This window comes from Chrysemys picta, chromosome 7 (genome assembly GCF_011386835.1).
Source record: "Chrysemys picta bellii isolate R12L10 chromosome 7, ASM1138683v2, whole genome shotgun sequence".
Taxonomy (NCBI): Eukaryota; Metazoa; Chordata; order Testudines; family Emydidae; genus Chrysemys; species Chrysemys picta.
The window spans coordinates 7,273,832-7,295,118 of NC_088797.1; the positions used below are offsets into that span (position 1 = coordinate 7,273,832).

At 42.1% G+C, this 21,287-nt stretch overlaps 1 protein-coding gene across 4 annotated transcripts; it reads left to right on the plus strand.

The window, feature by feature from the left end:
* The first annotated feature begins 4,540 nt into the window (after nucleotides 1-4,540).
* On the plus strand, nucleotides 4,541-19,406 carry KBTBD8 (kelch repeat and BTB domain containing 8). Of its 4 annotated transcripts, none has more exons than XM_008179464.4 (4): nucleotides 4,541-4,695; nucleotides 7,330-7,540; nucleotides 9,927-11,041; nucleotides 15,840-19,406. In XM_008179464.4, exons 1-4 carry the CDS (start codon nucleotides 4,680-4,682, stop codon nucleotides 16,301-16,303), a joined length of 1,806 nt encoding a protein of 601 aa, XP_008177686.1. In that variant the 5' UTR covers nucleotides 4,541-4,679; the 3' UTR covers nucleotides 16,304-19,406. The 4 variants fall into 4 exon arrangements, with proteins under 4 accessions (XP_008177686.1, XP_042705915.1, XP_023955930.2 ...); XM_042849981.2 differs by having other exon boundaries at nucleotides 4,559-4,724; XM_024100162.3 differs by having other exon boundaries at nucleotides 4,565-4,749.
* The last annotated feature ends 1,881 nt before the right edge of the window (nucleotides 19,407-21,287 follow it).

The following is a 21,287-nucleotide window of genomic DNA, read 5'->3' on the forward strand; positions in this document are numbered from 1 at the left end:
CGTAGAGACTGTCCGGTTTGGCCAATGTACATTGGACACCATTATAGTGTGTATAGTAACACCCATTGTTTCATGTTCTCTGTGTGTATATATATATATCTTCCTACTGTATTTTCCACTACATGCATCCGATGAAGTAGGCTGTAGCCCACGAAAGCTTATGCTCAAATAAATTTGTTAGTCTCTAAGGTGCCACAAGTACTCCTGTTCTTTCTTCAGGCAGAACAGTCAGTCTTGAATTTTGAATACTTGTGTGGTTTTCAAGGAGACCAGTTCTGCTCATTAAAAACGGCATCTTATCTGGTGATCAGTTCAACCCAAAGCCCTGGATCTGAACAATTTGAAGAAAGAGAGGTTGTTTCAGAATCTAAACCATGATCTGAATTTTGCAGCCAGCCCCTATTTCTGTGGTGGATGTACCAAATACTGTACTTATTTGTTGGTTCAGCCAGGTACTGAAAAATGTAAGTGATCAAACTATGTATGCAAAGTGTCCCCCCCCCACGATCAGCTTATTCACAAATATATGAAAAAATGTTCTTCCTCTTCCTTTAAAACTCCTCTGCTCCTTTCTTACTCCTTTTGCCACTTGGCATCCTAACCCACTTGGCTTCCTCACAAGAATGAGAGAGAAGTCAATGACCTTAGCCTACGTTTCTTTTGCAGGCAAGACTCCTGGTGAAGTCAGTGGGAGTTCTGAGTGCACAAGGAGGATCAGGCTCTAAGTTTAAATATGATACTTTTATTTAAAAAAAAATAAAGTTGTAATCACTTGTAAAATAAAGGGCTTAGAATTAAAGTCACTTCTGAGCCATAACCGTATCAGCCCTATTTTTGGATTGTGGGACTACTGAATGGTACATAACACTTTTCCCATAAAATGTTTCCGTCTGGTATGTTTTCTTGCTGAGCTATATGATACTACTGCTATTTAACAAATATTTAAAGCTATGTGTGTGGCAAATTTTTTATCCACCAAAAACATCATAAAGATGAGCTATTGCAAGAATAACTGTTTCCTCTGTAAAGTATCCGATTAAATGCTATATCTATGTTAAAAACACTCTCCATTGCATTCCTTCATTTTGTACACTAATCCAGACAAGCCAGAGTCTCCACACCAAAAGAAATGACACACTGAGGACATAATGCAGGTGATATCTGCAGTCAGAGAAGGACAAATATATGAGGATGTCATTTGCTAAAAGGTAAGAGTTGTAGCTATTCTCCCTTCACTTTCATTTTATATAGCTCTGGTCAATTTCACAGCCTTTACTAGTACTGAATGGGGAAATTGGAAAACTGCAGAATCGATTTGCAGGAATGAAGTTCTATTTTCTTTTACACCTCTTTCATCAGAGTCACTATCATTCCTGTGTTGCGTGGTATGATTATCGACAGCAGCCTGGGCACTGCTGATAATTGCTAACAGAGGGTAAAGCCATTCCCGGCAAGAGAAAGTAGAACCATATAAGCAGCAGTCATGACATAGAACAGTACTATTTTTACCTTCAATGTATGCTTCTGCAGGACATCAGCAATGCACTTGTTTAACTATTTCTGAGATGTAAAGGTAAAGATTTTATTACCTAAGATCTTAATTTAAATTAATGGTGCCTTTCTTTGCTTTTCTTGTTTATACAAAAAAAAATTTAAATTACAAAGCATTACACTTCTCTGCTTACCATAGAACTGCAGATCTTGTTAAATCAAGGAAAGAGAAAAAAACTATCAGCATCCTAAATGTTTTAGAATTTAGTGGCTTCTCCTTTCATTTACCCTGCTGTTCACAAAAGGAAAACAGTTCTGTACCTTCCTTCCGATAACCATTCAAGTCACAAACGTGAAAGTTGGTTCATTGTTGTTTTCTCCAACTGGGCTATCATTTGGTCATTGCAAATAATGCCGAACAAAACCACTAGCCTCCAACCACGAATCTCTATTCTGAAAAGGAGATTGTGCTTTGTACTGTTCTAGGTCATTGACAACAAAACAGTTTTTTTTAAATTAGTTTGGTTGCTTCTTTACTAGTTACTATCATAGCACCTAGGAATCCCAGTCATGGACCAAGATCCCATTGTGTTAGGGACTATACAAACATAGAAAAGATGGTCTTTGCCCCAAAGCACTTACAATCTAATTAAACCTTTTTAGCTGTTTTTTACTGAAAAATCAACATAATGGAATGAAGTCCTTACCAATTGTATTATCCAATTAGTATTATACCACTGACCATATCCCCTATAAATAGTGTTGGGAATATTGCCATTGTTTCTATTTCTGTTTCATGCTCCTTGTGTTCTTCTCCAGTAAATGTAGCAATTTTTGCAGGGCTAAATAACTTGGAAACAAACTTTCTTATTAAAACTAATCCCTCCAAGGCCCCAAGTCTGGAGCTGCAACCACGTGCAGGAAGACTGTGCCTTTGTGAAGCCTCACTGAAATCTGCCAGTCTCAGGGTGGGCACAGATATCTGGACCAGAGCCCAACACTTTAACCTGTCTGGTCATTCCATGTCAGACCTGCGGGTGGCTATCTTACAACAGAAAAACTTCAAAAACAGACTCCAACGAGAGACTGCTGAGCTAGAATTGATATGCAAACTAGACACAATCAATTCAGGATTGAATAAGGACTGGGAATGGCTGAGCCATTACAAACATTGAATCTATCTCCCCTTGTAAGTATTCTCACACTTCTTATCAAACTGTCTGTACCGGGCTATCTTGATTATCACTTCAAAAGTTTTTTTTCTCTTACTTAATTGGCCTCTCAGAGTTGGTAAGACAACTCCCACCTGTTCATGCTCTCTGTATGTGTGTATATATATCTCCTCAATATTTATTCCACTCTATATGCATCCGAAGAAGTGGGCTGTAGTCCACGAAAGCTTATGCTCTAATAAATTTGTTAGTCTCTAAGGTGCCACAAGTACTCCTGTTCTTTTTGCGGATACAGACTAACACGGCTGCTACTCTGAAACCTCTCAATCCTGCTTTGTAATTTGGCCACAATCTTGCAAACACTTGGGCATATGCTTAACTTTACTACTGTGAGTAGTCTTGTCAAAAAGCACAGAAAATCATGAGCTGGCAAGTGGAGGCTTTCCCCCTTACTGAGTCTGTAGCCAGGGCCGGCTTTATGACCCACGGGGCCCGATTGGAATAGCTGGCGGTGGTCCGAGGCTTCGGCAGCATTTCGGCGGCGGGGGACCCGCTCCAGGTCTTCCGTGGCACTGAAGGACCCCCCCGCCGCCGAAGACCCCCGGAGCGGACCCCCCGACGCCGAAATGCCGCCAAAGACTCCCGGAGTGGACCCCCTGACGCCGAAATGCCACTAAAGACTCCCGGAGTGGACCCCCCGCCGCCAAAATGCTGCCGAAGACCCCTGGAGTGGGGCCCCCTTAGGCGCGGGGCCCTCTTTGGCGCGGGGCCCGATTCCGGGAAATCGGGGGAATCGGCGTAAAGCTGGCCCTGTCTGTAGCTGTGGAGTCTGTCCTCAGGCATTTAGGCTCCCACGGCCTCTGTTTTCTGCACAGGGGAAAGGAGCTGGGAGGCCACGGAAAGGGAAGCCTCGGATCGAATTTGAGAAGGAGGAGGTGTGGAAGGTATGTAGCGCAGTCACGGCTTGTCTATACGGTAAATCGCTCAGAATGGCAACTAAGCTGGGCCCAGGAGCTGGTGTGGGAGGAGCGTGCCGGGGCGGGGAGCTGGCGTGGGTGCTCCCGTCCCAGGAGCTGGTGTGGGAGGAGCGTGCTGGGACGGGGAGCTGGCGTGGGTGCTCCCGTCCCAGGAGCTGGTGTGGGAGGAGCGTGCCGGGGCGGGGAGCTGGCGTGGGTGCTCCCGTCCCAGGAGCTGGTGTGGGAGGAGCGTGCCGGGGCGGGGAGCTGGCGTGGGTGCTCCCGTCCCAGGAGCTGGTGTGGGAGGAGTGTGCCGGGGCGGGGAGCTGGCGTGGGTGCTCCCGTCCCAGGAGCTGGTGTGGGAGGAGTGTGCCGGGGCGGGGAGCTGGCGTGGGTGCTCCCGTCCCAGGAGCTGGTGCAGGACAAGCGCGCCGGGGCAGGAAGCCGGTGCGGGACAGCGGCCCCTGTGTTCGGTTCCCACCCCAGCGAGTCACACAGTCGCTTCCCCGTGCGTAGGTGCCCTCAGACGGATGGTTGCCAACCCTCCAGGAAAGAAAGATTAATCTCCAATGAAAGATTATGTCATGTGATGAAATCTCCAGGAATACATCCCACCCCAATTGGCAACCCTCCTAGCCCTCGTCCATGTGCCCGGGCCGGGCGAGGGGGATCTGGTGGCCCTGCCAGCCCCCCAAGGCCTTGGGGCCAGCTCCCCCCGGGGTCGGGATGATAGGGGGTCGGGCCCAGGCCCCGCGCCTCAGCCACCCGCTGCGAACTACAATTCCCAGAGGTACCCCCGCGGCGGGCCTCAGGAACTACGGATCCCAGCATGCACCGCGCGCGAAAGGCCCAACCCACCCGTCCCGGCGCCTGGGGGGGGGGAAAGACTACGTTTCCCGGCATGCCCGGCGAGCCCCCGCCAATCAGCGCGTTGTAAGTTGGCCGGTGGGGGGAGGCTGGTTGGCTGGCGAGGCAGTATCCGCACCCCGGAGAGGAGCAGGGGGAAGGGGAAGCGGCCCCGGCCGTGACATTTCCTTCGCTCGCAGCCCGGACCCCGAGAATGGCAGCGCTGGGAGGTCGGTGCCGGGCCGGCGGAGGGGGCAGAGTGAGCGGGGAAGCAGAGCTGGGGGGTGGGTGTCTGGGGGCCAGAGCTGGGGGGAGGAGTGTCTGTGGGGGTCCCTGGGGGGCAGGGTGGCGGAGGGGGGGCCAGAGCTGGGGGAAGGGTGGCGGGGGGGGCAGAGCTGGGGATGTCTGGGGGGGAAGCGTGTCTGAGGGGGAGCAGAGCTGAGGGGTGACTGGGGGTGGGTGTTGGGGGGCAGAGCTGGGGGGTGCCTGGGGGGAGGGTGTCTGGGAGGGAGCAGAGTTGGGGGTGCCTGGGGGTGGGTGTCAGAGGGGGGGCAGAGCTGGGGGTGCCTGGGGGGAGGGTGTCTGGGGGGAAGGTGTCTGAGGGGGGCAGAGTTGGGGGTACATGGGGGGAGGGTGTCTGAGGGGGTCCAGAACTGGGGATGCTTGGGGGGGAGGATGTCTGGGGGGGCAGAACTGGGGGTGCCTGGGGGAGGGTGTCGGGGGGCAGAGCTGGGGGGGAGGGTGACAGAGGGGGGGCCAGGGCTGGGGATGTCTGGGGGGAAGCGTGTCTGAACAGGGGGCAGAGCTGGGGTTGCCCCGGGGGAAGGGTGTCTGACGGCAGAGTGAGTGGGGAAGAGAATTGTGGGTGGGGTGTCTGGGGAGTAATATGTGGGGGAGAGTGTCTGGTTGGGGGTGCAGATTTGGGGGTCTAATTGAGGGGAGAATGAGGCAGAAGGAGTAATGTGGGGGGTCAGAGTGTGTGGGGTGCTACGTGAGGGGAATATATGTTGGGGAGAACAGAGCGAGGATGGGAGCAGAGGTGAGCAGTCATGGAACTGATTGAAAAAGTAGATTAGGGAGAGAGCTGGTGGGAGGAGTTTCCAGGTCAGTGGTGTCAAATCCTGCAAATAAAGAAGCTGGGATGCAGGGGTGGGAAGCTATACATTGCCAATTCCATTTGTATCGGGAGCTCCTTTGGTTTTGCATGTTGGTTAGGCGACTGGCAGGTGGGAGAGTTGTTTTGGGTATGCGGGAGTTCCCGTCTCACACCTACAGAAGGAAGTGTATGTTTCTTGCAGCTCTCTGAGTTTGTGCTGTGTCTTGAGGCACGAGGAAGGGTTGGAGTTGAACAAGCCCTGGTCCACACCGGGAGGGGGAGGAGGGAGAGGTCGGGAATCAATTTAAGTTACACAACTTCAGCTACGTGAATAATGTAGCTGAAGTTGACGTACTTAGATCTACTCACCGCGGTGTGTTCAATGTGGTGAGTCGACCGCTGCCACTCCCCGTCGACTCTGCCTGCGCCTCTCGCTCCAGTGGAGTACCGGAATCGACGGGAGCACGCTCGGCGGTCGATTTATCGAGTCTAGACTAGACATGATAAATCAACCCCCACTGGATCAATCGCTGCCCGCTGATCCGGCGGGTAGTATAGACATACCCTTAGAAAAGTGTTGCTATTTTTTATTGAGTAGCATCACTGACTGTTCTCAATACTAAACGAGGACAGGTGACTCACCTGTACTGAGGAACATGCACTCTAGTTTAGAATATCAGGGTTGTCATGTCTTACTCAGTGCTGTGGAGAGACTCTTTTACTGAATACTCATTTTAAGGGAAGTGCTTAAAGTTCTCTCTGGAAAAAGGAGTGTTTTTTGAGAATTGCTCTGAGAGTGATTCAATGAGATACTGAAAATCTTAGGCCCCAAGCCTGCCAGCAGATTCTTGTGCACATCAGAGCCCTATTGATTTCACTGGAACTTGTGGGAGCAAGGTTGTGTCTGACTTTTGAATAGGGAAACATTGCAGCACATTAGCACAAAACAGGATTTAAATCTCCCATCCATCATGTCTTTTTTAAATGTGTTTAGCCCTGAATGCATTATGACCATTTTCTGTGCAGTCAGCAGCATTTTCCGACTTGCAGTTTTCAACACTTCATTTTTCCTGTTGAGCTTTCCTTTGTTGTGTTGAGCAGAAGACTTGTTTCCCTTACAAAACAGGTTGTTGCGCTGGTAACATTTTCATTTTGGGCTTTACCTTATTAGGAACCATCAGATATTTTCGGAAATGTACAGTTTTTCATTTCTTTTCACAATGGACGTCTAGTCCTTTCACATTTGAGTAATAATTTTAAGTGCTAACCAAGTAATTTTTGTAAAATACATACATATTTACATACAATGTTATTTAATATTTATGGCTGTGCGTACTTGCTATTGAAAATGTAAACTGTACTTTAGGATTGTAATCTTGCCAGTTATTTGGAAAAGACAGTAGCCCATGTTTATTTCCCATTTCATTGTTAAGCATAAGTGTTTGGAGAATCGGGACCTGAGTCACTGACTTGTTCCATTTTTTTTGTAAAAATGGGATAATAAAATACTTCATATAGATCAATAAGGATTGGGATAACTGGGTGAAAAGTTATATCATATATAAGTGCAAAATATTTATCATAGGTGTAATTTACAGATTTATCCACATAGGAGATTGTGGAATTTAGAGAAATGAGGAATCTCAAATCAGTAATCATTCTTAATGCTGATATATGGTATATTTGTGTTAATATGGATACATTCTTGATAGTGTGCTCTGTTTTTCTTTATTGCAATACCAGTAAGACTATATTTTTTTTTTAATAGAACTAAGTAAGTTTTCACAAACACTGAATGGAATTCCTTCTTCAAACACAGTCAGCAGTGGAATGGATCCCTTTCATGCTTGCAGTATTCTCCAACAACTTAAAACAATGTACGATGAAGGACAGCTGACAGATATTGTAGTGGAAGTTGATCATGGGAAGACATTTTCCTGTCATAGGAATGTTCTTGCTGCAATCAGTCCTTATTTCAGGTATAGTATGTAGGTCCCTGCACTAGTATTTACCAAGTGCAAAATCACTTCTATAACTTATTAAATAATATTTTAATTATTGATAGCAATTATAAAACTTATACCCATCTGCAGCTGTATTCTGTGTAACTTCTGCTAGTGATGACATTTCAGATTTAATAAATCTCTCTTTTTTTTTTTTTGTTAAATGATCTCTTCCAATTTGCTTTTAAAATGAATGAATTGGCAGTACCTGTATTTTTAAGGAAACTTACTTTGGAAATGATTTCATCTTCATGTTGTCTTTTTAAAAAAAAACAAAAACAAAAAACCTCTTCTCTGTGGGAGATCCATTCCATGTTTTTTATCATCATATCATTCAAAATTTATTTATCTTACCTTCTTAACATCATGCATGCATTTTAGCATACTGACATGCAATGCATTACAACTTATGATCCTGGGTTGAGTGTGCAGACTGGAAGTTTGAGAGAACCTATTTATATATGTAAATTGAGCAAACTTGATATGGAATTAATGAGACACAAACATGAAACTCCAGACTGTCATTTCTGAGTCACTTGTAAGAGTACAAGTGCACTTTATATTTAGGTAACTGACCGTGACAGCATTATATGAATGATGATCAGATATGTGCTGTTAGTAGGGTTATCAAGCAATTAAAAAAATTGATTGCGATTAATCGCGCTGCTAAGCAATAATAGAATACCATTTATATCAATATTTGTGGATGTTTTCCACATTTTCAAATATATTGATTTCAATTTCCACACAGAATACAAAGTGTACAGTGCTCACTTTATAATTATTTTTTATTATAAATATTTCAACTGTAAAAATAATTTTTTTTTTCAATTAACTTAATACAAGTACTGTAGAGCAATCTTTATCATGAAAGTTGAACTTAAAATGTAGAGTTATGTACAAAAAAAACTGCATTAAAAAATAAAACCATGTAAAACTTTAGAGCCTACAAGTCCATTCAGTCCTATTTCTTGTTCAGCCAATTGCTCAGGCAAACAAGTTTGTTTACATTTGCAGGAGATAATGCTGCCCACTTCTTTTTTACAATGTCACCTGAAACTGAGAACAGGCATTCACATGGCACTGTTGTAGCCAGCATCACAAGATATTTACATGCCAGATGCGCTAAAGATTCATGTCCCTTCATGCTTCAACCACCATTCCAGAGGACATGAGTCCATGCTGATGGGTTCCGCTCGATAATGATCCCAAGGTGTGCAGACTAATACATGTTCATTTTCATCAGCTGAGGCAGATGCCACCAGCAGACGGTTGATTTTCTTTTTTTGGTGGTTCGGGTTCTGTAGTTTCTGCATCGAAGTGTTGCTCTTTTAAGACTTCTGAAAGCTTGCGCCAGACCCTGTCGCGCTCAGATTTTGGAAGACACTTCAGTTTCTTAAACTTTGGGCCTAGTGCTGTAGCTATCTTTAGAACTCTCACGTTGGTACCTTCTTTGCATTTTGTCAAATCTGCAGTGAAAGTGTTCTTAAAACAAACAGCATGCACTGGGTCGTCACCTGAGACTGCTATAACATGAAATGTATGGGAGAATGCAGGTAAAACACGGAGCAGGAAACATACAATTCTCCCCCAAGGAGTTCAGTCACAAATGTAATTAACATATTTATTTTTTTAACGAGCGTCATCAGCATGGAAGCACGTCCTCTGGAATGGTTGCCGAAGCAAGAAGAGGCATACGAATGTTTAGTATATCTGGCATGTATATGTTTAGTATATCTGGCTGGCTACAAAAGTGCCATGTGAACGTCTGTTCTCACTTTCAGGTGACGTAAATAAGAAGTGGGCAGCATTACCTCCCGTAAATATAAACAAACTTGTTTCTCTTAGTGATTGGCTGAACAAGAAGTAGGACCGAGTGGACTTATAGGCTCTAAAGTTTTACCTTGTTTTGTTTTTGAGTGCAGTTATGTAACAAAAAAAATCTACATTTGTAAGTTGTGCTTTCACGATAATGAGATCGCACTACAGTACTTGTATGAGGTGAATTGAAAATACAATTTTTTATCATTTTTACAGTGTAAGTATTCATAATAGAAATAATATAAAGTGAGCACAGTACACTTTGTATTCTTTGTTGTAATTGAAATCAATATATTCGAAAATGTAGAAAAAATCCCAAATGTTTAGTAAATTTCAATTAGTATTCCATTGTTTAACAGTGCGATTAAAACTGCGATTAATTGCGATTTTTTTTAGTTAATCACATGAGTTAAGTGCAATTAATCGACAACGCTAGCTGTTAGAATGTCATGCACGTTATGATAAACTATATTACAGTTATCTTTAGACCTGTAGATAGAAGGGAATTGAAAATAAACTGCTAAATATTTTTCTTTTGTAGATCTATGTTCACTAGCGGCCTTACAGAAAGTACCCAGAAAGAAGTTCGTATAGTTGGTGTTGAAGCAGAGTCAATGCATTTAGTATTGAACTATGCATATACCTCCAGAGTAATGCTGACAGAGGCCAATGTCCAAGCTTTGTTCACTGCAGCTAGTATCTTCCAGATCCCTTCCATACAGGACCAGTGTGCTAAATATATGATCAGTCATTTGGACCCACAAAACTCTATTGGGGTGTTTATCTTTGCTGATCACTATGGTCATCAGGAACTCAAAGACAGATCACAAGACTACATTCGTAAAAAGTTTCTGAGTGTCACCAAAGAGCAAGAGTTTCTCCAGTTGAGAAAAGACCAACTCATAAGTATACTGGACAGTGATGACTTAAACGTAGACAAAGAAGAGCATGTTTACGACAGCGTTATAAGGTGGTTTGAACATGAACAAAATAAAAGAGAAGTGCACCTTCCAGAAATATTTGCCAAATGCATCCGAATGCCTCTGTTGGAAGAAACATTTTTAGAGAGAATCCCTCCCATGTTTGCACAGGCCATAGCCAAAAGCTGTGTACAAAAGGGACAACCTAGTGCCAATGGGTATACACAACGGCTTGGAATGACTGCTTCTGAAATGATCATATGCTTTGATGCTGCCCACAAACACTCAGGAAAGAAGCAAACAGTGCCTTGTTTTGATTCAGTCACAGGGAGAGTGTTTAAACTATGCAAACCACCAAATGATTTGAGGGAAGTTGGAATTCTTGTATCACCTGATAATGATATTTACATTGCAGGAGGCTACAGGCCAAGCAGCAGTGAGGTCTCCATAGACCACAGAGCAGAGAGTGACTTTTGGATGTATGATCACTCTGGCAATAGATGGCTACCTAAGGCTCCTTTGCTACGTGCCAGAATAGGCTGCAAACTGGTTCACTGCTGTGGTAAACTGTATGCAATAGGTGGTCGTGTTTATGAAGGAGATGGCCGAAATTCACTAAAATCTGTGGAGTGTTACGACAGCAGAGAGAACTGTTGGACAGCTGTCTGTCCAATGCCTGTAGCAATGGAATTTCATAGTGCTGTGGAATATAAAGAGAACATCTATGTTTTACAGGGTAAGGTGCTTTAACTGTGTAAGCAATATTGTTTTATCAGTAGGGAAGGGAGTTGTCTAGTTCCAGTGCTTCTACTCCTTTGAACTTCCTAAATTGGTCACTTCCTGCAGATTTTAAGAGTGCCAGAGGAGTAGGGAACTGAGAAAATGGGGGTGGGGGAGAACAGAGGGGAGATGGGAGGGGCAGTGGAGAATGGAAACATGACATTGCTGCTTAAAGTGGGGGCAGCAATTCCACCTCTTGTATACTTTAAGAGGCTCATTGTGAGGGGGAATTTATCCTCCTTTTTGCCTCCACACCTCATGTAATCTGTAGGCTTACTGGGGACTTTTACAATCTCTCCTCACTTCCTGAGAAGCTTAGTAAACTCAGTACAGCTGGTCAGAAAACTTTCATCCATGGAGGGAAAAAATCCAGTTTTTGACCACCTCTGACAATGAGCCTCCTATTTTAGTACAAGGTTATACAAGGTGAAGGAGAATTGGAGTAGATTAAATAGACTTCATGAAATTGTGATTGTTTACAAACACTAGGGATGTGTTGTCTAAAATGGAGTCTACAAGTAAGCCCAAGGAGCAAGAGATTTTACAGTGAAGGGGAAATGCTGAAGAACTTGACTGAGTTTACCAGTAGGATACGCAGCGGTCTGTTCTGAGATCCTGAATTCATTATAGTGATGTCAATTACTGTGCCATAATGAAAGGCCTCAGTTATTTTGTTATTAAACCATTACCAATGGAATTATATCATTCTGCTGTAAGAATATATGCAGACCTAATTGTAACAAACTTCATAGAAATGTAGCACTGGCAGGGACCTTAATAGGTCATCTAGTCCAGTCCCCTGCACTGAGGCAGGACTAAGTACTAATCTATTGGAGTTCTTTGAAGGGGTCAACAAACATGTGGACAAGGGGGATCCAGTAGACATAGTGGATTTAAATTTCCAGAAAGCCTTTGACAAGGTCCCTCATCAAAGGCTCTTATGTAAATTAAGTTGTCATTGGATAAAAGGGAAGGTCCTTTCATGGATTGAGAACTGGTTAAAAGACAGGGAACAAAGGGTGGGAATTAATGGTAAATTCTCAGAATGGAGAGGTGTTCCCCAAGGGTCAGTCCTAGGACCAATCCTATTCAACTTATTCATAAATGATCTGGAGAAAGGGGTAAAAAGTGAGGTGGCAAAGTTTGCAGATGATCCTAAACTGCTCAAGATTGTTAAGACCAAAGCAGACTGTGAAGAACTTCAAAAAGATCTCACAAAACTAAGTGATTGGGCAACAAAAGGCAAATGAAATTTAATGTGGATAAATGTAAAGTACTGCACATTTGAAAAAAATAACCCCAACTATACATACAATATGATGGGGGCTAGTTTAGCTACAACAAATCAGGAAAAAGATCTTGGAGTCATCGTGGATAGTTCTCTGAAGATGTCCATGCAGTGTGCAGAGGTGGTCAAAAAAGCAAACAGGATGTTAGGAATCATTAAAAAGGGGATAGAGAATAAGATGGCAAATATATTATTGCCCTTATATAGATCAATGGTACGCCCACATCTTGAATACTGCGTACAGATGTGGTCGCCTCAACTCAAAAAAGATATACTGGCACTAGAAAAGGTTTAGAGAAGGGCAACTAAAATGATTAGGGGTTTGGAGAGGGTCCCATATGAGGAAAGATTAAAGAGGCTAGGACTTTTCAGCTTGGAAAAGAGGAGACTAAGGGGGGATATGATAGAGGTATATAAAATCATGAGTGATGTAGAGAAAGTAGATAAGGAAAAGTTATTTACTTATTTCCATAATACAAGAACTAGGGGTCACCAAATGAAATTAATAGGTAGCAGGTTTAAAACAAATAAAAGGAAGTTCTTCTTCACACAGTGCACAGTCAACTTGTGGAACTCCTTACCTGAAGAGGTTGTGAAGGCTAGGACTATAACAGCGTTTAAAAGAGAACTGGATAAATTCATGGAGGTTAAGTCCATTAATGGCTATTAGCCACGATGGGTAAGGAATGGTGTCCCTAGCCTCTGTTTGTTTGTCAGAGGGTGGAGCTGGATGGCAGGAGAGAGATCACTTGATCATTACCTGTTAGGTTCACTCCCTCTGGGGCACCTGGCATTGGCCACTGTCGGTAGACAGGATACTGGGCTAGATGGACCTTTGGTCTGACCCAGTACAGCCATTCTTATGTTCTTATGTTGACCATCCCTGATAAGTGTTTGTCTAACCTGTTCTTAAAAACCTTCAATGAGGGAGTTTCTACAATCTTCCCAGGTAATTTGTTCCAGTGCTTAACTACCCTTACAGTTAGGAAGTGTTTTTCTAATGTCTAACCTAAATCTCCTTTGCTGCAATTTAAGCCCATTACTTCTTGTCCTCTCCTCAGTGATTAAGGAGATCACTTTCCTCTTTTGTAAGAACCTTTTACGTACTTGAAGACTGTTATGTCCCTGCTCTGACTTCTCTTCTCCAGACTAAACAAACCCAGTTTTTTCAATCTTTTCGTGATGGTCATATTTTCTAGACCTTTTAATCATTTTTGTTGCTCTCCTCTGGACTTTCTCCAATTTGTCCACAGCTTTGCTGAAGTGTGGTGCCCAGAACTGGATACGGCCAAGAACTGGCTTTGTAGAATTTGAGGTGACTATTTGAATGGGAGGCCCAAGATCTGCAGAGAAATCCCACACATCTCTAAGCACCTGTAGAGGCTAAGGACTCAATATGTCAGTCCTAGGCCTTCTGTTGGCTACTTTTCCTGACAGGCTCCCCCTCTCTGTTCTTGCCAATCTTTGTGAAGGGCAAACCACAAAAGATGCTGACCGCTCAGCATTACTTCCAGAGGGAGAAGAAACCAGTGTAGGTTTGCAAGGAGGCAATATTGCAAATCAGTGCCATGATTCCCTCCCAGCTGCACACCACAGCTGCACTGAGTGGGATTGATGGGATTCCGTGGGATCTGGAGAGAATTCTGCAGAGTGGTTGCTTTTTCTTTTTATTGTTCCTGGACTAAGTGAGCAGAGAGAGCCAAATTGTGTTAGCAAAAAGCATGTAGCAGTATGTCAGTCTGGAGTTTCAGCTAGAATTCAGAGTTTACCATCGTTTTATTTGGGTTTAAGTCAAATGACCCTTAGGGTGTGTTTTATTGAAAGGGAGTGCTAGCGGTAGATTTGGTGCAATGCATAGAATGTTGTTCATCCGTTAACGTTTTGTTTCAGCCTGCTGCTTAAAAATCTACACTCCTCTTATTAAAGGCTTGTTACTGCAAGTATGTCCCCTTTAACTGTTTTTCTGAAATAACTAATGGATAGAAAACGTACAGAATTTTTTTTAGTGAAATATGAGAGTAACTTCCAAGTGGAAACTTCTGAATAAGAGTGTTATTGCTCACATCTTACAGGAGGCACGAGAATGCACCTGTGCAACTTTTGCTGTTGGATGGTTGTGTGGGCTAACTTGATGCTTACACAAATAAAGAAGCTAATCCATTGTGCTACCCAGTCTAACTATTGATTGTTTTCCTTACACTAAGCCTCACGGGCAAAACACTATTAATTTCCACTGTGTTATTGGTGCAAAAACTGCGTTCTGCAACTTTCCTTACCTAGAAAGAAGCAGCATGTCAATTGCTACTGTTCACAAATAAGTAGTCTTGTGCCCTTGCCACACACACGTCCACCAAACAAGTTCATATGATTCAAGTCTGGGGGCTGACTTTGGCTTTAAAAGACCCATTGGAATGCAACTGTTAATTATTTAATTTTGTATCTCAGTGTAGAGAAATCTACCGGTACCAATGTAGCTTAATCTTTTAAACTAAACTCCACCCATTTTAATTACTACCATTCTTGCAGACTTTCCTTATTCCTATAATTGAGTGGAAGAATACTTATCTACACTGTTGCTTGGCAAGATGTCTTAAAATATGTATATGGAAGATGCTATTAAATATAATTTTAAGTACATGCTCTCGTGTGAGGGAAAAATAACTTTGTTATACTATATTCCGCACCCTTTGAGGAAACTATGATTTTTCTTCAAAGCCCTAAAAGACAGCTTCACCAAGAATGTTTTATAATCCACACCAGCCTTACCCAAATTGGAAGAGCACCAGCTTTAGTTTCTCTGTGTCTGAACTTCTGTCATTTTCAACTTTCAGCTAGTAATCTGTGCAGTCAATATATGAAGCTCATTATTGTCCAAACCAAAAAGAAGTAATAGTGAATTAGTTAGCAGGTTCATAGAATCATAGAATATCAGGGTTGGAAGGGACCTCAGGAGGTCACCTAGTCCAACGCCCTGCTCAAAGCAGGACCAGTCCCCAACTAAATCATGCAAGGACTCCATTTGGTATCCTTTTAAACAAACCATTGCAAGTGACTAATCCATCCATTTCCCTGCTTGCAGGGAAGACAACACAAAAGATTTATAGGTCTAAGATGCACAGTTTCCCAGGTTTAGCATCTTTCATGCAATTCATTCAGAAGTTCTTTATAATCCATAGATGATTAAATAGTGTTTATTTTACCAGGAAATAAAAGAACCAAGCGAATACTTGAAACACCTTAAGCTTTAGAGCCTTGAAGGACTTTCCCCAGAACCTCAAACATGGTTTAGAAGTAGTAAAGGATAGCTAACATGTACATAAATAAAGCATTGCACTGTTGATGGCCTTCAGGCTCCCCCCTTTTCAACCTGATTTCAGAGTCTGGCAGCCACATGGAACTGCATTCAGAACAATAACTCATAACTTCCATCTTACACTTGTGGTATTTTTTGTTTTTGTCTCTGTAGGAGAATTTTTCCTCTGCTATGATCCACAGAAAGATTACTGGGGTTTTTTAACCCCAATGACTGTGCCTAGAATCCAAGGCTTGGCAGCTGTATACAATGACTCCATCTACTACATCGCTGGAACCTGTGGAAATCATCAGCGTATGTTTACCGTAGAGGCCTATGACATCGAGCTAAATAAGTGGACTAGAAAAAAGGACTTCCCATGCGACCAGTCCATTAATCCCTATATTAAACTGGTACTCTTCAAAAACAAACTCCATTTGTTTGTCAGAGCCACTCAAGTCACTGTTGAAGAACATGTTTTCAGAACCAGCAGGAAGAATTCACTGTATCAGTATGATGAGGTTACTGACCAGTGGCAAAAAGTGTATGAGACTCCAGATAGGCTTTGGGATTTAGGCCGGCATTTTGAATGTGCTGTAGCTAAGTTGTATCCGCAGTGTCTTCAGAAAGTTATTTAATTTTATTCGGTAACAAGCCTTAGTGATTTCAGTGGTATCTGATGTTAGAGAAAACATGTCTTAAAAGAAAACAAAGAAATTGTCAGTATTTAATGTAAGCTGAAAGAGACAGTTTTTTGTACATGGGGATGGGTGCTCTTTAAAGGTTGCAGGCTGGTGAGGGAATTACTGGTTCATTTTAAAATTGCTGATATTTTCCAGGGGAGCAAGAAGGAGGAGGTTACAAGTGCAATTATCAGCATTTTTTTCTGGTAAACACTTAATCATGTCATTCTTGAGGAGTGTTTTTTTGTGATAAAAGTAAACGAAGAATAGAAGAGCCAGGATAACTATGCACTACAATGAAAGAAAATTAGCATTAATAGCTAAGGACATCCAAGCTAGTTTGAAGTGACTTTTTTTTTTTTTATACGGGTAAAATCCTGAGGCAATATCACTAGGTCTTCATTTTAGATCAACTGAAAGTACATAGAGGAATGCTAGCTCCTGATTATTATTTTTTTGTACTGTTTTGATGTCTACTAAAATGTTCATAATGTTGTTTGTGCACTACCTTAGTTTGGGAGAAATATTGAAGTTGGAAGCAGAACGTGAAGTATATTTGTCCGAAACAGAGAAGGCATACTATCATTTTCTATCTGTGGGCTTTGTTAAAATCAAGCTAACAGTATAAATAGCTATTTTCTGCCAATTAAATGTAGTGCTTGAAAAGCAGTTTTGACACTGCTTAAAAACATTTTCCATCCCATAAAGGGCTTAAACCCAAAAGTTGATGGTGCTAGTACATTTTTAATACTTGTATGTCTGAAACGAATGGGCCAACCCTACACCACTATTTAAAACAGCCTGCTATTATTAATAGAGTCTGTCTTCTTAGGACCCTATCCTGCCATTGTGGGGTTGTTGTTTTTTAACATATTTTTACTGCAGTAGGAGTTCCTGCACAGAATGATGACAGGATATGGACTTAGTGGCTATTAATTTTGTGGAGAGCTCATGCTGCTTCTCATAAAGTGTTTGCATGTGCTCAAGGAATACTGAAGAATGTGGCTTAACTTGATTATTCTCCTTTTTCCAACCCCCCAATTACCTTTTACTATTCTATTCTGACCTATAATGTGAAAAATTTTGCACTACTGAGCTGTCTTCATGATCCAATTTATTAAAACAAAGTTGTCCACAGAAATCCATGGTTTAAAGAATTTTAAATGCAGGTGTAGAATAAGGATCCAATATATAATAACACTTTCTCTGTGAATTGAACATCTAACTTATTTTTCTAATGACAAAGTAAGTTTAAAGTTTAGCTTCTTCTTCAATCATTAAAACGGGATGTAAAAGGGAAAAGTTTAATCCTAGAGCTCATATCAGCTCTACTTTGCCAGGTGTGTAATTTGTTACAAATCTTATTCTCTCCAGAACGAGGCATGTTGTATCTTCCTATATATTTAACTGATTAACTTCTCAAATTGAGGTAAAGGAAAGCTGTTTTATTTTAAATTGATAATGGTAAGCATTGTAGCAAAGGATGGCCATTATCTGGATTAACAGCTGTTTCCATAAGCCAAATGTTTCACTCAGTAATAGTTTAACACCCTGGCATAGCTGTTGAGAGATTTTGGATAACATTGACTTGGTGTATGGCCTTGTTGTCACAAAGTAGGGTTTCTTTTTTTAAAGAAACAAACTCACTTGGTTTTGTTTTTTAAATCTTGCACAAAATATCAAATAAACCAACTGTGAAAACTAAAAGGGAAAAAAAAAAAGCCTCTTTGCATTTACATACCTCATTGTCCAGAGATTGACCAGACTGCTTCTTTTAGGTGTGGGTGCTGGAACATCCCTGAAACTGTTTAAGATCAAGAGCATATGCATAGTTGCTAAGATTGCATTTTTAAACAATGTTAAGGTATGTGTTCCTTTTTGTTTAGTTCCTTCAAGATACTATTGTTATCCACAGCCAACAATAAGAATTTTTCTTATAAGGCTATTTCCATGGGTTTTTTTTACATTTTCCATAGTCCTTGGCTAGCTCTATTTGTGCTATTGTAGGACTCTAGCTGCAAGCTTTCTGAAGCACCCTCCCTTACAGTATTGCATTAGTGTGTAAAACTTTTTTTTCTTCCAAAAAGTGTTATGTAACTTTTTGTTGTTTTTTAAAAGCTTGGTTGACTATTTACAAGATTTCTTGCTGCTTTTTGACAATCTTCTATATTTATTTAGTAGAACAAATTTCAATATATTACTTGAAAAGATGAAATAGAATTTTGAGTTAACAATTGACTGGTCATGTGATGTATAGAAGTACAATATGCTGTGGTTAATTCTGCAGTAGGTTTGTTAATTTTGTTTATCTGCACTAAAGTACGAAGATCTCCATTTTCTTTAACCATTCAAAATAAGATTGTGATCCAAGACTGTAATGTGCTTAAAAGCTAAATCCTGGAACTTGCATAGGAGTAGAAAATACTGAATCTTATGCATGAATAATTTTGTTTAAACAGAAATATAGCTGAGACATTTTGCCACTTCTTAAATGCTTTTAAATTCTTTAAAAGTCAGATAACTGGTAAAGTCTTGCTGCAGCATCAGACTTTCAAAATAAACTTGCACAGTTTGAGAACAATTGATTAAAACTGCACCAAAGGTACTCGTAATTTACATATGGTTCGCTGCATCCTCTCTCTGCCCATGTATCATTTTTTCTGCTCTTGTTTAGATTGCCCTTATTAAATTGCCACTTACTCTTATGCTGATACTTTACATTTTAACGTTCCCTCTCCCAATCTTATAAAAATACAAAATCATTTGTATTCTCCATTTTCTTCTAAATTTTGATGTTGATTAAATCACTAAAACTGATCTTGGTGCATCAGACATGTGTAGTGAGTATGAACTGCAAGAAATCGAAGAGCTCCCTGTTGCTGTTTAGAAATGGCATCCAATGTTCAGTGCTCAGGTATGTTAGTAAGAAGTACTGTAGTCCTATGAGGGCAAATGTGTGGATTTTTAAACATTTTGCCATAATTGCACAATTTTTGCATTTTTACTTAATGTCATGTTACGTTTCTTATAATAAAATAAACCTATTGTTGAAATACAATGGACTTCAACAGGTTTTAATGATGATAAATGTCTTTAAAATGAAGTTGGTAGAGCGAGCTAGTAGAAATTCATCCATGTGCTCTCTTCCCAGCTCTGCAGTTCTACATCCCAAATACTTGCCATCCCTGCACTTTGAGGCATCCTGTGGTGAGGAAGCTGCTGGGGCCTCCGATATGTCTCTGCTCCCTACACATGTAGGAATGTAGAGCAGCCAATTACCACATTTGCCAATGCAGGCAGGACCAGCTTGAAGGTCTCTCCTCATTTCTCCCCCACCCCCCTTTCTTGGGCTGTTAAGACTTGTGCCAGTTTTGCAAGGCTGTTTATAATTTTGTTCAAATTGTCCTGTTTGCTTTTTTTGCATAGCACTCCCTATCCTAGGGTCACTGAGTACTTTGCAAACCTTGTATTGATCTTTCCAGTATCCCTATGTAGTAGGGACATATTTCATAGGTGGTGAAAGGGAGGCACAGATTGGTTAAACAACATGGTTGAGGTCACATAGGAAGCCTGGACAGAACTGGGAATATAACTGAGACCACCTGCTCTTTGACTTTAACCACAAGTCCACCTTCTAAGTAACTAGTTAACTCCCAAAAACAGAAGGGGTTGTAGCACCCTTATCAGTACAGTGCATTCTCCAAGATTTCTCTCCTTGTAACGAATTTCACAGCACTTCAAGCCGCCTCTGGAGAATCTCTGCTTGTATGTTGCATGGTTTGTTTGTGAGCCTGGCATTCTCGTTCAGGGAAAGACAGCTGACCTAGCGCTGATGGGCTGGCCCCATTGCTTCCTGGGAAGGCAGTGTGAAGCTGTCAATCCTGGGTGAACGTGACCATGTGTTGACTGGAGCCCACCCATTCAGTTTAGAATGTTCTGCCCCCCTCAGCAGTATTGAGTAGTACTCTGCAGCTCCCACATGAAACCTGTTCTAGCTTTGGCACCCTGGCAACGTGTCCTACGTTTCTGGGCATTTTTTAGTGACTCTTGGCGGGGTTTAGTCACTTGCCTGAATTAATGGTTGGCGTGTCCTTCCTCTGACAGTCGAGGTACCTTCCTCCCTTTCACCCTCCCTGCTCACAGGTACTCAGTGATGTTAATGCCCTTTCTGTTCACAAACTTGCCAATGGTTGTAAGAGATTCATGCTTGGGAGGGAGCCGTAGGAAGGGGAAAGCCTCTTTTTGCCCTGTGTGGCTCAGGCTATATTGCAGGCAGTTCTGGCCATGCCTGAAAGGCTTCTGCCAAAACCCAGGAATGCTTCCTATTGAAGTCCAAGCTAAAAGGCTGATCGAACCAGCAAGGAGGAGGTCAGTGAAGTGTCAGTCTCTGTCCTCCTGTGTGTTTTGTATAGGACTGACTACATTAAGAGTAAACCTTCATTAAATTACTCTCCTCTCCAATCGTTATTCCTCCGCTTCAGTCTCCACTTCCAATGTCCCCGCCAGAGACGGACATGGAGTGATGACTTGCACTAGGCAGACAGGGCAGAATACAGCCAGCCCGAGCAAGTGTGAACTAACATACAACCCACTGTGGAGGTAGATGGGAGTTCAAATTGGTCCCAGCAGGGTTTGAAATAGCAGCTGATTTATTTCACATACAACTTCTGTCCAGTGTGTAAGAATCTTCTGCTAAGGGAGGATTAACCTGACTTCTCCCCTCCACTCTTTTCATTGGTTGATAGAAAAGAGGAGAAAGCCCCCAAACTCGGGTTACTCATAAGGATGACTTCTCTGGTATGATGGTATAAACCCCTTGGACTAATGCACGTCCAGAAAGCTAAGTGAGGAAATTATCCATGCCAAAGAGGGAGAGACTGCAATAGGGAGATCAGATTAAGTCCCAGTCTTCAATGTGGACAAAGCTGAATCTTCAAAA